The following is a 12,457-nucleotide window of genomic DNA, read 5'->3' on the forward strand; positions in this document are numbered from 1 at the left end:
ATCAGAGTCACCCTTGTGTCTTCTGGCTTAGGGAGGGGTTCTGAGAGCTGTCGCGCTGTAAGAGGGGGCTATGGGGAGCTGGAATATTTCTTAGGCTTCACTGGTCTGATGACATGGGGAGAAGAAACAATTTATACAGAGGAAAAACGAGTTTAAGGAAATCTGCCAAATTCTAACAAAGATCAGAATTAAAGCTTTAAATAAAGTGGTTAATTACTTTTACAATAAAAATGCTCTTCATTTGGGGCTTCCCTGGTGGCACAGTGGTTGAGAGTCCGCCTGCCGATGCAGGGGATGCGGGTTCGTGCCCCGGTCCAGGGAGATCCCACATGCCGCGGAGCGGCTGGGCCCATGAGCCATGGCCGCTGAGCCTGCGCGTCCGGAGCTTGTGCTCCACAACAGGAGAGGCCGTGACAGTGACAGGCCCGCGTACTGAAAAAGAAAAATGCTCTTCATTTAAACTAAGTCTTCTAAGATACAGATGACAACAAGTCCATGCAAAGACGCTCAACATTATTAGTAATTAGGACAATGTAAATCAAACTCACAATAATAGCTCTTTTCGTGCCGATAGCGCTCTCGCAAACATGGTGGACGTTCCTAAAACCCGCCGGACTTTCTGTAAGAAGTGTGGCAAGCACCAACCCCACAAAGTGACACAGTACAAGAAGGGCAAGGATTCTCTGTACGCTCAGGGAAAGCGGCGGTATGACAGGAAGCAGAGTGGCTACGGTGGGCCGACTAAGCCGATTTTCCGGAAAAAGGCTAAAACTACAAAGAAGATGGTGCTGAGGCTTGAATGTGTTGAGCGGAATTGCAGATCTAAGAGAATGCTGGCTATGAGGAGATGCAAGCATTTTGAGCTGGGAGGAGATAAGAAGAGAAAGAGCCACAAGTGATCCAGCTCTGACCTTCATATTTTGTTTTGTTATGAAGACAATAAAAACGTGAGATTGTTTACTTCGTTTAGTTTCAATTGTTTATTTATTTATTTATTTTGGAAGGGAAATAAACTAGTGCCATCAATAAAATTCTCCTTGGGGAAAAAAAAAAGTCACAGTAATACCACCATTTCCAAGGATTACTTATTTTTTAAAAGCTGGCAATACCAAGGACTGATGAGGATGCAGAACGACCAGCTCTCTCACGCGCAGCTGGTGGAACAGAAAATGGTGCGGCCACTTTGAAAAACATTTGGACAGTTTCTCATGAATTTAAACTCACATCCACCACGTGACCCACAAAGCAACAATGACTGCAATTACCAAACACGAAACACACTCACGCTATGTCATAATATTGACATTCAGTCCAGTAATCCTCCACTGTAACCGCTCCTTTACTTTGCAGTGAAAATTGATTTGTATATTTTTTGCCTCTGAGTCCTTGTGGGTTTTTTTTTTTATTCAAACAGAAGGTCACAAAAATTATAATCATCCTCATCAGTTCACTCAGTTCCACGTAATTAATCACTCCTAAGTTTTTACCTAAGAGAAATGAAGACATATGTCCACTCAAAGACCTGTATGTGAATTCTTATTGGCAGCTGTATCGTAACTACCGCAATCTGGAAAGAGCCCAAACCTCCACGAGCTGGGAAATGGACAAACACATCGTGGCACATCTTCCACACACGGGACACTACTCAGCAATAAGAAGGAACGAAGCACTGATACACGTCACAGCGTGGATGGGTCCTGTGATGCCAAGTGAAAGAAGCCAAACACAATAGGCTACACTCTATGTTATTTCATTTACGTAACATTCTGGAAAAGGCAAAACCACAGGGAGGGAAATCAGACCAGTTGCTGCCAGGTACTGGAGGTGGGAGGGGAGAAGATGGACCACAAAGGGATGTGAGGAAGCATTTGGAGGTGATGGAAACACCTCTATATTACATTGACTGTGATGGTGGTGAAACGAATATAATCAACACTAATCAAACTGTACCTTTTAGGGGGAATTTTGCTCTAAGAAAATTCTACCTCAACAAACCTGACTTTAAACAATGAATCATCTAGGCCTGTTGCTATGTTTACAGAGTCATCATGGGAAAAGCATCAGCTTCAAGGTCAGAAAGAAGCGGGTTCTTGGTTGCCAAGAGGGTGAGGGGGTGGGGGAAGGATAGACTGGGAGTTTGGGATTAGCAAATGCAAACTATTATATATAGAATGGATAAACAACAAGGTCCTACTGTAGAGCACAGGGAACTCTACTCAATATCCTGTGATAAACCATAATGGAAAAGAATATGAAAAAGAATATATATATATATTATGCATAACTGAGTCACTTTGCTGTACAGCAGAAATTAACACAACATTGTAAATCAACTATACTTCAATGAAAGAAAGAGAGAGAAAGGAAGGAAGAAAGGGGGGAAGGAAGGAAGGAAGGAAGGGGGGAAGGAAGGAAGGAAGGAAGGGAGGTTGACGTAGTGGGTTAGTGGCCAAATCTTCTGACTCCAAATTCAATTTCACTACACCATAGCGTCTCCATTCGCTGGTCTGATAAATTACAGACATTAAACGGGCTGGGGGAGGGAAGGGGGAGGGAAGGGGGAGGGAGAGAAAGAAAGAAAGAAAGTGGGTTCTTGTCTGGGCCCTGCCACTTTCTAGCTGTGTGACTCTTGGAAGGTCTCTTTCTCTTTGTAAACCTCAGCTTTCTCATATGTAAAATGGGGATCACAATGATATTATAGGATGACCCGCAGCCCATGTCTGGCAATGCTCTGTATGTCACTGTACAAATATGAACTGCTCTTAAGCAAGTTATGTCCAGAGGTGTCAGTGGAGCTGAGGAAGTTTAGACAACTGGTCGGCGCTAAGGACAGGGTTGCACCTCAGCCTCCCACGCACCGCCCAGGGCTCTCTCCTCTGTGCCAGACGCCTTTTCTCTTGCGCTTGCCCTCCGTGCAGGGCACGATGCGACCCTTAGTCCACCGAACCTGTGCATTTCACCTTCTCTACCAGGTTAGGCGAGGGCCCTGTCTTTGATGCCCAGCCCCCATCTCAGTATCAAACAATCCACCCTTGGGGCATCTTGGCGGATGGTCCTCACCGAGCTTGGCTGGCCCAGAGCTCTGCCAGCAGCCACCCAGCCCACACCACTGTGCACTCACCTGAGGAATGTAGGGTACAACTCAGCATTCACCAGGCATACCATCTGGAACGCGAGGGTGATTCCCATTCGGCCAACACAAGCTACCACCATATTCAACCAGTGCAGATCTGGAGAAGAAACACACAGAGGGCGTGGAGAGCAAGTGAGGACTGTGCCCGTGGAGTTGCCAGGAGAAGCCATGATTGGAACCTTGGACTTCAGAGCTGGAAGGGCCGGAAAGATTGTCTTATCTGACCCCTCCATTGTGGATACGTAAACTGAGTCCTGAAAGGTTTCGGGACTTGATGATGACGCATGAGGGGGGGCCCCGCTGGGCAGAGGGACGAATGCGCTTTTCGAATCTCAGCTCGGCCTCCCGTCAGCGGTGGGACCTGGCAAACGCTTTACTTCCTCTTCTTTTTAAATTAATTAATTTATTATATTTTGGCTGTGTTGGGTAGTTGTGGCACGCAGGCTCAGCAGTTGTGGCTCACGGGCTCTAGAGCGCAGGCTCAGCAGTTGTGGCGCACGGGCTTAGTTGCTCCGCGGCATGTGGGATCTTCCCGGACCAGGGATCGAACCCGTGTCCCCTGCATTGACAGGCGGATTCTTAACCGCTGCACCGCCAGGGAAGCCCACGATCTACTCCTTCATGCTTCAGCCTCCTCAGTTGTAAAATGGGAATAATCTTACCCAGCTTATAGGTTGTTGTGAGATTTAGAGATAATACATGTCAGATGTGCACCGTGACCACTCCGTAAGTGTTGGCTTTTTAATTATCGTGGATAGTGTGGTTGCTGGCACGGTGCCTGAAACGTAATAGGTCCTCAACAGCATGGTTCTCTCGGGCAGAAGTCCTGGGGCTGGTAGACCAGATTTCTCATCCTCAGTCTAGTGTTCATTTGCCAACACACTTGTTAACCCAAACACCTTTCAGAACAGTCTGAGAATATGAGGAAAGCGAACCCTCGTCTCCTCCCAGCAGGCTGCTCTCAGTTCTTGATTAGCTGGAGGTACAGGAAGCCCTCTCCTTCCTGGGGAGCCATCAAAGCATTAGGCACCATCATCCACTTCACCTGGTTGGTAGGTGTTTACCCGAACCCTAAACCACCAGTGGCTCCTGAGACAGGCCAGCTCACCAGCAAAGCCTCTGGGGTCACAGACAGCGTGTCATCTTGACCCTTGTCCCCACGAGCCGTCTACTCATGGAAGGCATGCATCCTTCACTCCACCAGCATGAGGCTCCCGGGAGAGCGGACCTGGTGGCCCTAGGACCGAGATGGCCCAGGGCCATCATAATCTCTCCAGGTCTCAGCTGCCCTCCGCCTGGTGGAGAACCCAAGCCAAGCCTTTAGTTAGGGACCACACCTCCCAGCTCCCAAAAGACAGAAGATAAAGGAATTCACTCAGATATCTAGAGGGGGGCCCTTGTCACAAATTCTGTGGCCTTTGATCGATTTGGCAAGATGCTCTACTGGACATGCACAGCATCCCTGCCCTCAGAGAACTGCCCTGCCTCTGTCAGGGCCCGGGCCACTCCCCTCAGCAGCCAGAGGGCCCACTTAGAGCCACAGTCCTGCCGCGTGGCCGCCCTGTGCAGAGCCAGGTGGTTTCCTTCCATGATCGGGATAAAATCCACGCTGGCATCTCCTGCTAACCCCTGACCTCACTCTGGCTGTCCTCACCCCTGCCTGCCCAGCCCCAGTCACAAGGGTCCGGCCGCTCCTCCTCCAGTGCCAGCTCTCCCCATCCATGGGGGTCCTCGTTCTTGCTGTTCCCCTGCCTGGAAAGCTCCTTCCTCGGATGTTTACATGGCTCGTCCCCACTTCGTTCAGGTTTCCTAAGGCCGCCTGTGACCACCAGACAAAGAGTTATCGCCCCGTCCCTATCCCTCCTTCTCTTTTTCATCTAGAACATAAGCTTCACAAAACAGAAACTTTCTCTGCTTTGCTCACATCTGAGATCCTAGGGCCGAGATGCCTGCAACATCAAGTGCATAGAAGGTAACTGAAATATTTCCTTGTTGGGGGGGTGGGTGGCAGTGAAGGCTTATCATCTAATGTGATGGGAACTAAATGGGGGCAAGCGGAGAGGGCGGGCACTGGGAGGAGGGTCCTGGGGTGGACGCAGGACAGGGGGGGTGATGCCTGAGCTCCCTCTCAGCTTAGGCATCACCTAAGGTTTATCCCTGAGGTGAGAAACAGTCTCAGACCTCAGCCTCCCTCTCAGCACTCCATGCTGTTACTAAAAAATAAAAATAAAAATAAAAATCTGCCCATTCATTCCATTTTACCAGGATTCCAGAAAGAGGGAGATGGTGAGAGAAGGGGTAAAATCGATTTCAGATGCACCTGTCTCTTTTCCTGTCTTCTTTGTTCTCTCTCCACGAAAGGAGGGAGAAAAAAACTTGAGTTACCTTTTTCCATCTCTTTAAATTTCCAGTCTGATCTATAGAACCTGGTTCTTGAGAATACAGATTTTACAGGACGTTTCCCGTAATATCCTATCCAAAAGCCTGCCAAAACGACTCAAATCAATGAGCTCAGAGCACGAGCAATAAAAACTGAGAAAAATAGCAAATCTGCCTTCATATTTTTTTAACATTTCCAAAAGTAACAGATGAGAAAGGCAATTTACGTACTTAAATTAAAACCACCCAAATGATTCTGCTTTGGCTTATCTTGGATTGCTAAGAATTATGGAGTAAAGCACACAGGTACCAAAATGGCTGGTGTTAGAAAGGCTAGCAATACCAAGCATTGGTGAGGATGTGCAACCATGGGAATGCTCACGCATCGCGGTGGGAGTGTGAATTGGTCCAACCGTATGGAAAGCTGTCTGGCTATATCTACTAAAACTAACATACGTCCTCCTCGTAGCAAGGGAAATGACTGTCCACGAAAAGCTGTGCCCGAATGTTCACTGCAGCCTTAATCCCAGTAGGCAGACGCTGGAGGCCACACAACTGTCAATCAACAGTGGCGTGGATATACAGTGGGGTATTCATACACTGGGATGCTTCACGATAAGCAAGAAGTACAAACTTCACTCTCGTGACAACGTGGACGAACCTCGTGGACGTAAGGATGAGCAAATGAAGTGAGGCCATACAGAGCACGCGTGGTATGGTTCCATTTGTACGACGTTCAAGAACAGTCAGCATTAATCTGCAGTGGCAGAGACCAGACTAGTGGTGACCCATGCAGGGGTGGTGAATACTGATGATCAAGGAGGGTGAGGAAACCTTCCGAGAGGTTGGCAATGTTCTTTATCTTTTCGTAGGTTGTGGTGCCCAGGCATACATACATGTAAAAATTCACTGGCTTGAACACTTATAATGGGCTCATCATACGTATGTTATACCTCAACGTAAATGTTTTAAAAAATGATTCTAGACTCAGGTAATGCCTTGTCTTTGTGTCTGTTCCAGAGGCTTATGAAAGAGTTAACACACTATTCCCACAATTCAATGACCCGGAAGATGATGAAAGTGGACCACTCACCGTGTGAGATAAAAATCATGAGGAAGCAGGCTGCCCCCACCACCAGATTGGACCCAGCCAGCGGGTAGAGGCGGCCGAAGCGCTCGATGGTGACGAGGATGATGAAGGCCGCCGGGAATTCGACCAGAGCAGAGTAGAAGAAATCCAGATAGAGGTTCCCGCCGGTGGCGCCCATGTGCATGATGAGGCCCTGGTAGAGTACGGAGCTGGTGAACCTGAGCAGGGAGGAGGGCCGGGTCAAAGGCAAGCTCCTCTGAGGAGGGGAGATTTAGGATTCTGGCTGGGAGGATAAAGGACACTGCGAGCTGGGTGTAGAATGTTCTAGAGCAATATGAGAAGAGGGGGATCAAAATCAAGAAAGGTGCCCTTGAGGGGCCTTCAATGAGACCCTCCTTTCACAGTTTATGGGAGGGTGTGACTTACAGGATAGGTTCACGTTTTCGAGAAATGGCAAACAATGGTACCTACTGTTTACCACGCACCTGGGTGCTGGCCCTGCCCTGAGCACTGCATGTGCCCTACCTCATCAGATGCTCCAACGGCCTCCAAGGGGAAGGCCAGGAGAAGGCAGTGGTGAGTGAGCAGTTTCAGGAATCAGACTGTTGTATGAGCTGTGTGGTCTTAAGTAAGTTAACTAACCTCTCTGTGCCTCAAGTCCTTCAGCTGTGAATTTGGGTTGTCTTGAGAATTCATTGAGGTAATGGACAAAACGTGCTCAGTATAGTTCCGGGCACATAGTGGGCACTCAGTGAAGATGAGATTTTACTGCTGTCATTGTTGTCTCTCCAAGGGCAAGGATCCAGAGCACAACAGGGTGGAGAAGTCGGCCAAGTCTTTCCAACTCCACAGTGGTCCTCGCTCCACACATCACACCATCTTTAACAGGCATTATTCCCTTACTCTTTTTACCTCATATCCCGCTGCACGACCCCTTCATCCATGTTCGAGGAAAGAATAGCAGAGTCACAGAAAATGGCACACAGACCGACGGGGACCAGCACAGTCACTCCCACTCAGGGGGAAATTCAGAGAGTCCCATGTGTCACTTTTGGTCAAACTACATAATTTTGGAACATTGAATGATTCTATTGGTACAGTTGTTCCTCACTATCCTTTGGGGATTGGTTCCAGGAGCCCCCGGGATACCAAAATCCAAGGATGCTCAAAGACCCTTGTATAAATTGGCGTAGTATTTGCATAGAACTTATGCGCCTCCTCCCGTATACTTGAAATCATCTCTAAATAACTTATTATACCTAATATAATGTAAATGCTATGTAAATAGTTGCTAGCATGCAGCAAATTCAAGTTTTGCTTTTGGGGACTTTCTGGAATTTTTTTCAGATATTTTTGACCTGCAGTTGATTGAATCCCCAGATGCAGAACCTGCAGATATGGAGGGTCGACTGTATTTACACTGTGAGAAGAGATTTAGGTGGATAAGAAATTATTTTCTTATAGAAATGCCAATTGCCCATCAGCTCCAAAACTGAGATCACAGCGTATGTTTCTCATTACCATACCCCCTGGTTTTATAAAGCTGCACCCAGAGAAGCATGGGATGCTTTTGTTTCTAGTCCTAAATTATTCCTGGTTGAACCAAAGGGTCAAGAATACAAGAGGACTTCCCTGGTGGTCCAGTGGTTAAGAATCCGGCTTCCAATGCAGAGGACGCAGGTTCGATCCCTGATCAGGGAACTGAGATCCCACATGCTGCGGGGCAACTAAGCCCACGTGCCACAGCTACTGAGCCCACTCATCCTGCATGCTGTAACAAAGATCCTGTGTGCCACAACTAAGACCCGATGCAGCCAAATAAATAAATATTTTTTTAAATGTAAATTAAAAAAAAAAAAAAGAATACAAGAAGGAAGGCCCTGGCAGCAGCTCAGTGAGTTAAGATGAGCCCGGTAGGGTCCTCCCTGCTGGTTAGCTTAGCCGGTTAAATGGGAACAGTCACCTTTAACCCATAAAGAGACTGATCCAAGAGAAAGGAATGGAGAACCCTGAATTTTCTGTCCAAAAAGACCCCCCAAAAACAATAGTTAACAAATGTGCAGGGCTGTCATCTTTTGGCAGGACCCATGAATTGCATGCACACATTAAAACACAAACAGCAATTTGTAGTTGTCAGGCATAAGCCCTTTATACATATTATCTCATTAATTCTTCCAACAGGCCTGTGAGTAGGTCCTATCATTACATCCACTGGCTGATGAGGAAACTGAGTCACAGAGATCACGAAGCTTCCTGACAGTCACACAGCCAGGAAGTGATGGGCACCCCTCCCGAGATGCTGTGATGAATAGAGTGGATGGGGGGCGGGGGAGGGGAGGGGACAGCAGGAGAAGGGGTCCAGGGGCCAGAGCGCGTGAGGCCTTGTAGGAAGGAATCTGGTTTTCTTCTCGGTGGACTAGGAAGCCAGTGAGGATGTGGACGAGGGGTGACCCGGTCCGTGACCTTTGCCTGCTTTGTGAGCAGTTCCTGGGGGGACAGGAGTGGGGGCAGACCACCAGCGAGGAGGCTGCTGCAACAACACGGACGAGAGATCACGACACTCCCAGGGGGACCTGACAGTGCAGGTGATGGGGAATAGCAGAGTCTCAGTGTATTTTCAAAACAGAGAAGAATTTGCCCAAGGATTGCGTGGAGGGGTGTAAGACAGCAGAGGGGACAAAACTGCCACCTTGACAGGAGAGCTTAGGGGATGGGAGTGGGCCGTGGAGTAATATAGGAGGGGAGCAAGCCTTCCTATCTGCAGAGTCCCGGGCCTCCACACCGAAGAGACATTGCTGAGTCGAATACTGAGCATCATGAGAAATGCACCAGGCACCTGGGGTGTTTGCAGAGGCCCATCATGTAGCGGGCACAGGACTCCTGGGCCTGCCCGGAGACACAGTGACCGGGGCTGCCAGGACAGGGTCAGGTTAGCCTGGCATCTAAGGAACCTGGGATGGATTCTGTGGAACAGTGGTCATTCATTCAACCTTCAGCAAATATTTACTGAGGGTGCCAGGGGCTGCCCTCTTAGTTGGAACCCTTATTTCATGGAAGGGCAAACAAGTGCAGGGCAGCAGAGCGACTCCAGTGGAAGGGAAGCCCAGGGTCCAGCTACTCAGCCCAGGTATTCAGGGAGTAACTGAATAACCTCCCTCGTGCTGAGGAGAAAGCCCTGATGTCAGGAGCTGACCCGGCACCCCTTGAGGAAAGAGCCTGGAGACCCCGTCTCCAGGTAGCTACCTGGGAGGTGGATGCAGCCCTGGGGGTGTGCCGGGGGCACATGGGTGAATCTGGATGTGGATGTGAGTTTCCTAATCGGGGGGTGAACAAAAGCACTGATACTCTCATCGGGGTCTATAAAGGTCTTAGATGCGAGGAAGGGCTCTTCCTCCTTGAAAGCACCAGGAGCCACTGACATCTCATCCACCTTCTGACGCTATGTCAAGACTCGGCTACTCCCCAAAGACGAGACGTGTGGGATTTGAGGCAACCTTGAGAACCCTCCGTCCAGCTTACTGTTGACCTCTCCTAGGTAAGAATTTCTTCTTACTAAAATGAGGCCCTTCCTCTACTATGCAATCCTCAAGGGAGAAATCAGGTGTCTTTTTAAGGGCTCTCTGACCACTGGAAAACCATCTGGAAATTCCTTTTCATGCTTCTCTTTTTCTACCTGAGTTGTTCCACTGTCTTTAACTTGTACCCGGGTATGCAGGTAAGCCCACCAGTTCCATCTGGGGACAGGCGTGGGAAAGGGCCCTTACCACAGGTGCATCAGGATGAAGGTGTGCTTCCTCAGGTGCGGCGTGCGGAACAGGTCTACAAACGAGGGGCTCAGCTTTTCAGTGACATCCTCTTTGAGAGACAGCATCTAGGAAGGAGTCAGGGCGTCAGCTGCATCCAAGCTGCCGTGAGCAGGAAACGCCATCAGGGCCCCCTTTCCCGGCCCCCACCCCGAGGTCGGTCCTCACATGGCTGCCCGCCACACCCATCACCCCAAATGTCACCAGTGCCCTCTTGCCTCCCAAGGCAGCCCCACGGGCATGCTCTAAGTCATAAATGCAACCCAAAGTTCAGTGATGGGAGAAACCCTCTGCTGGTTTGTCACCTTTAGATCAGCAGGAGGCAGTTTCCCATTCTTTTGGGCTATGTGGTCCATTATCTTTACTGCTTGAGTGTTTCTCTTTTGCGATAACAGCCATCGGGGAGACTCGGGCACAAACCTGTGGACACACATCATCACTACGTCTCGTTTTCTGCGGAGCTCATCTGATGTTAAGCCCCGATCAGGGGCTCACGCTGGGACTGTGATTCCTCAAGCGTCTGGTGGACGAGCATCTGGGGCCACTGTGTGCTGGCCCAGAGAGCCCACACAGGAGCTCTGTGAGTCACTCGTGCTCTTAGTGCCACCTGCTAAGATTTACGGACCAGAAGAGAACTACCGCTTCCTATGTAGCCTTCATCCGGTGGGGCGGGGGTCCCATTCTCTCCTGGAAGCCAGCAGCCCTTCTCCCCACCCCAGGAAATCTCTCACACATAATAGATGCTCCACACGCCCCACCCCTTGCGATACAGCAGCTGCCTCCTTGTAAGACAGGGGCTGTGGAACATGTCTCAAAATATTTCCAAAACAAAATAAACTATAGTCACTTTTTTTTAGCATCAGGTACACCATGGTGTCTATTTCAAATGGGACAGGGATGTTATAAAGTCAAAGATTGGGAATCTCTGGTCATCTGAAAACACACAGGTATAGTCTCACCCAGCCCGGCCATCGGGACTCAGCCAGGGGGTCCCATCACTGGAGGGCCCCTTGTTTCACACTGACAAGGAGGGAGCAGGCTCTTCCTGAACGGGAGTGTACTTAGAGCCGCAGTTTTGAGAAACTGGATGGACTCGATGCCTCCCACGGATAAGATCTGCCCTCAGCAAAAAGGTGACAAAAGCTGCCTGGACGCGATCGTTCTCTCCACAAACCTCTCTGCTACCACGCACCTCCCCCGCCACCGACCCTCGCTTCCCTCTCCCACAATAAAAACTCAGCTGTCTAGTTGCTCCTCCCTTCACCCTGCCAAGGGCTGACAGCTAATAAGATTAACAGCTCACTTGAACGGGTTTTGTTCATAACGGTTTAACGTGCACACTCCCCAAAGATCATTTCATCCCTTCATTCACTCGACAGACAGCAGGTGCCTCCTTTGTGACTCGGTGCCCTCCTGTCTGACTCGTAGCATCCCAGCCTCTATCTTGGGGACGAGAGTTGAAAGAAGCTCTGTTTGAGGGCAGCGCCCCAGGGGAATGTGACAGGACGGCACAGACGGCTGTAAGCCCCAGGCCTGCGGGTAGGGCCGCCCTGGCCGCCGGGAAGACGGGGTCCCCGCGAGGACACAGTACCAGTAGCACAGCGGGAGGAGGAAGGTGGGCAGAGACACGGCCAGCTGGAGCCAGCGCCAGTGAGGGACAGCGTAGGCCAGCCCGGAGAGCAGCACGAGCCCCACCGTGAACGCCACCTGGTAGAGGACCGCCACCGTCCTTCTGCAGCTGAAGCCCACGAATTCTGTGACTGAAACAGGAGAAGGGTCACTGCTGGGCTCCACCGAGGAGAGAAGCCACCCCGCCCCCTCCGTGCGCCTCCGCGGCTCCCCAAACGCCCTTCCGCCTCCTCCGCACGAGGCCCGATCCTTTGGCCCCGGCTCTCCTGCAGCCGCCCCTTTTTGAAACCCCCCCATCTGCCGTCTGGAGTGCTCCTTTTCACGCGGCGGGATTCAATCTGCCGGGCTCTCTTCCCCGGAGCCTTCCTTCCACCGGCTCCAGGCCGAGCTGGACTATTTTCCACGACCCCCCCCCCCCCCCCC

General features: G+C 50.2%; 1 protein-coding gene and 1 pseudogene across 1 annotated transcript in view; one reads left to right on the forward strand and one right to left on the reverse strand.

Moving 5' to 3' along the window:
* LOC103076375 (solute carrier family 22 member 1) overlaps window positions 1-12,457 on the reverse strand; it is a 34,669-nt gene that overhangs the window by 8,380 nt on the left and 13,832 nt on the right. Inside the window, exons 4-8 of the mRNA XM_007457587.1 lie at window positions 11,997-12,165; window positions 10,711-10,825; window positions 10,367-10,473; window positions 6,606-6,820; window positions 3,122-3,230 (exon numbers count right to left, since the gene is read on the reverse strand). Coding sequence (XP_007457649.1) covers window positions 3,122-3,230; window positions 6,606-6,820; window positions 10,367-10,473; window positions 10,711-10,825; window positions 11,997-12,165 — 715 coding nt within the window. The remainder of the gene's footprint in view (window positions 1-3,121; window positions 3,231-6,605; window positions 6,821-10,366; window positions 10,474-10,710; window positions 10,826-11,996; window positions 12,166-12,457) is intronic.
* On the forward strand, window positions 588-899 carry LOC103075288 (60S ribosomal protein L36a pseudogene; annotated as a pseudogene).

This window comes from Lipotes vexillifer, unplaced genomic scaffold, assembly GCF_000442215.2.
Source record: "Lipotes vexillifer unplaced genomic scaffold, Lipotes_vexillifer_v1.1 scaffold1055, whole genome shotgun sequence".
In the NCBI taxonomy this organism is placed as follows: Eukaryota; Metazoa; Chordata; class Mammalia; order Artiodactyla; family Lipotidae; genus Lipotes; species Lipotes vexillifer.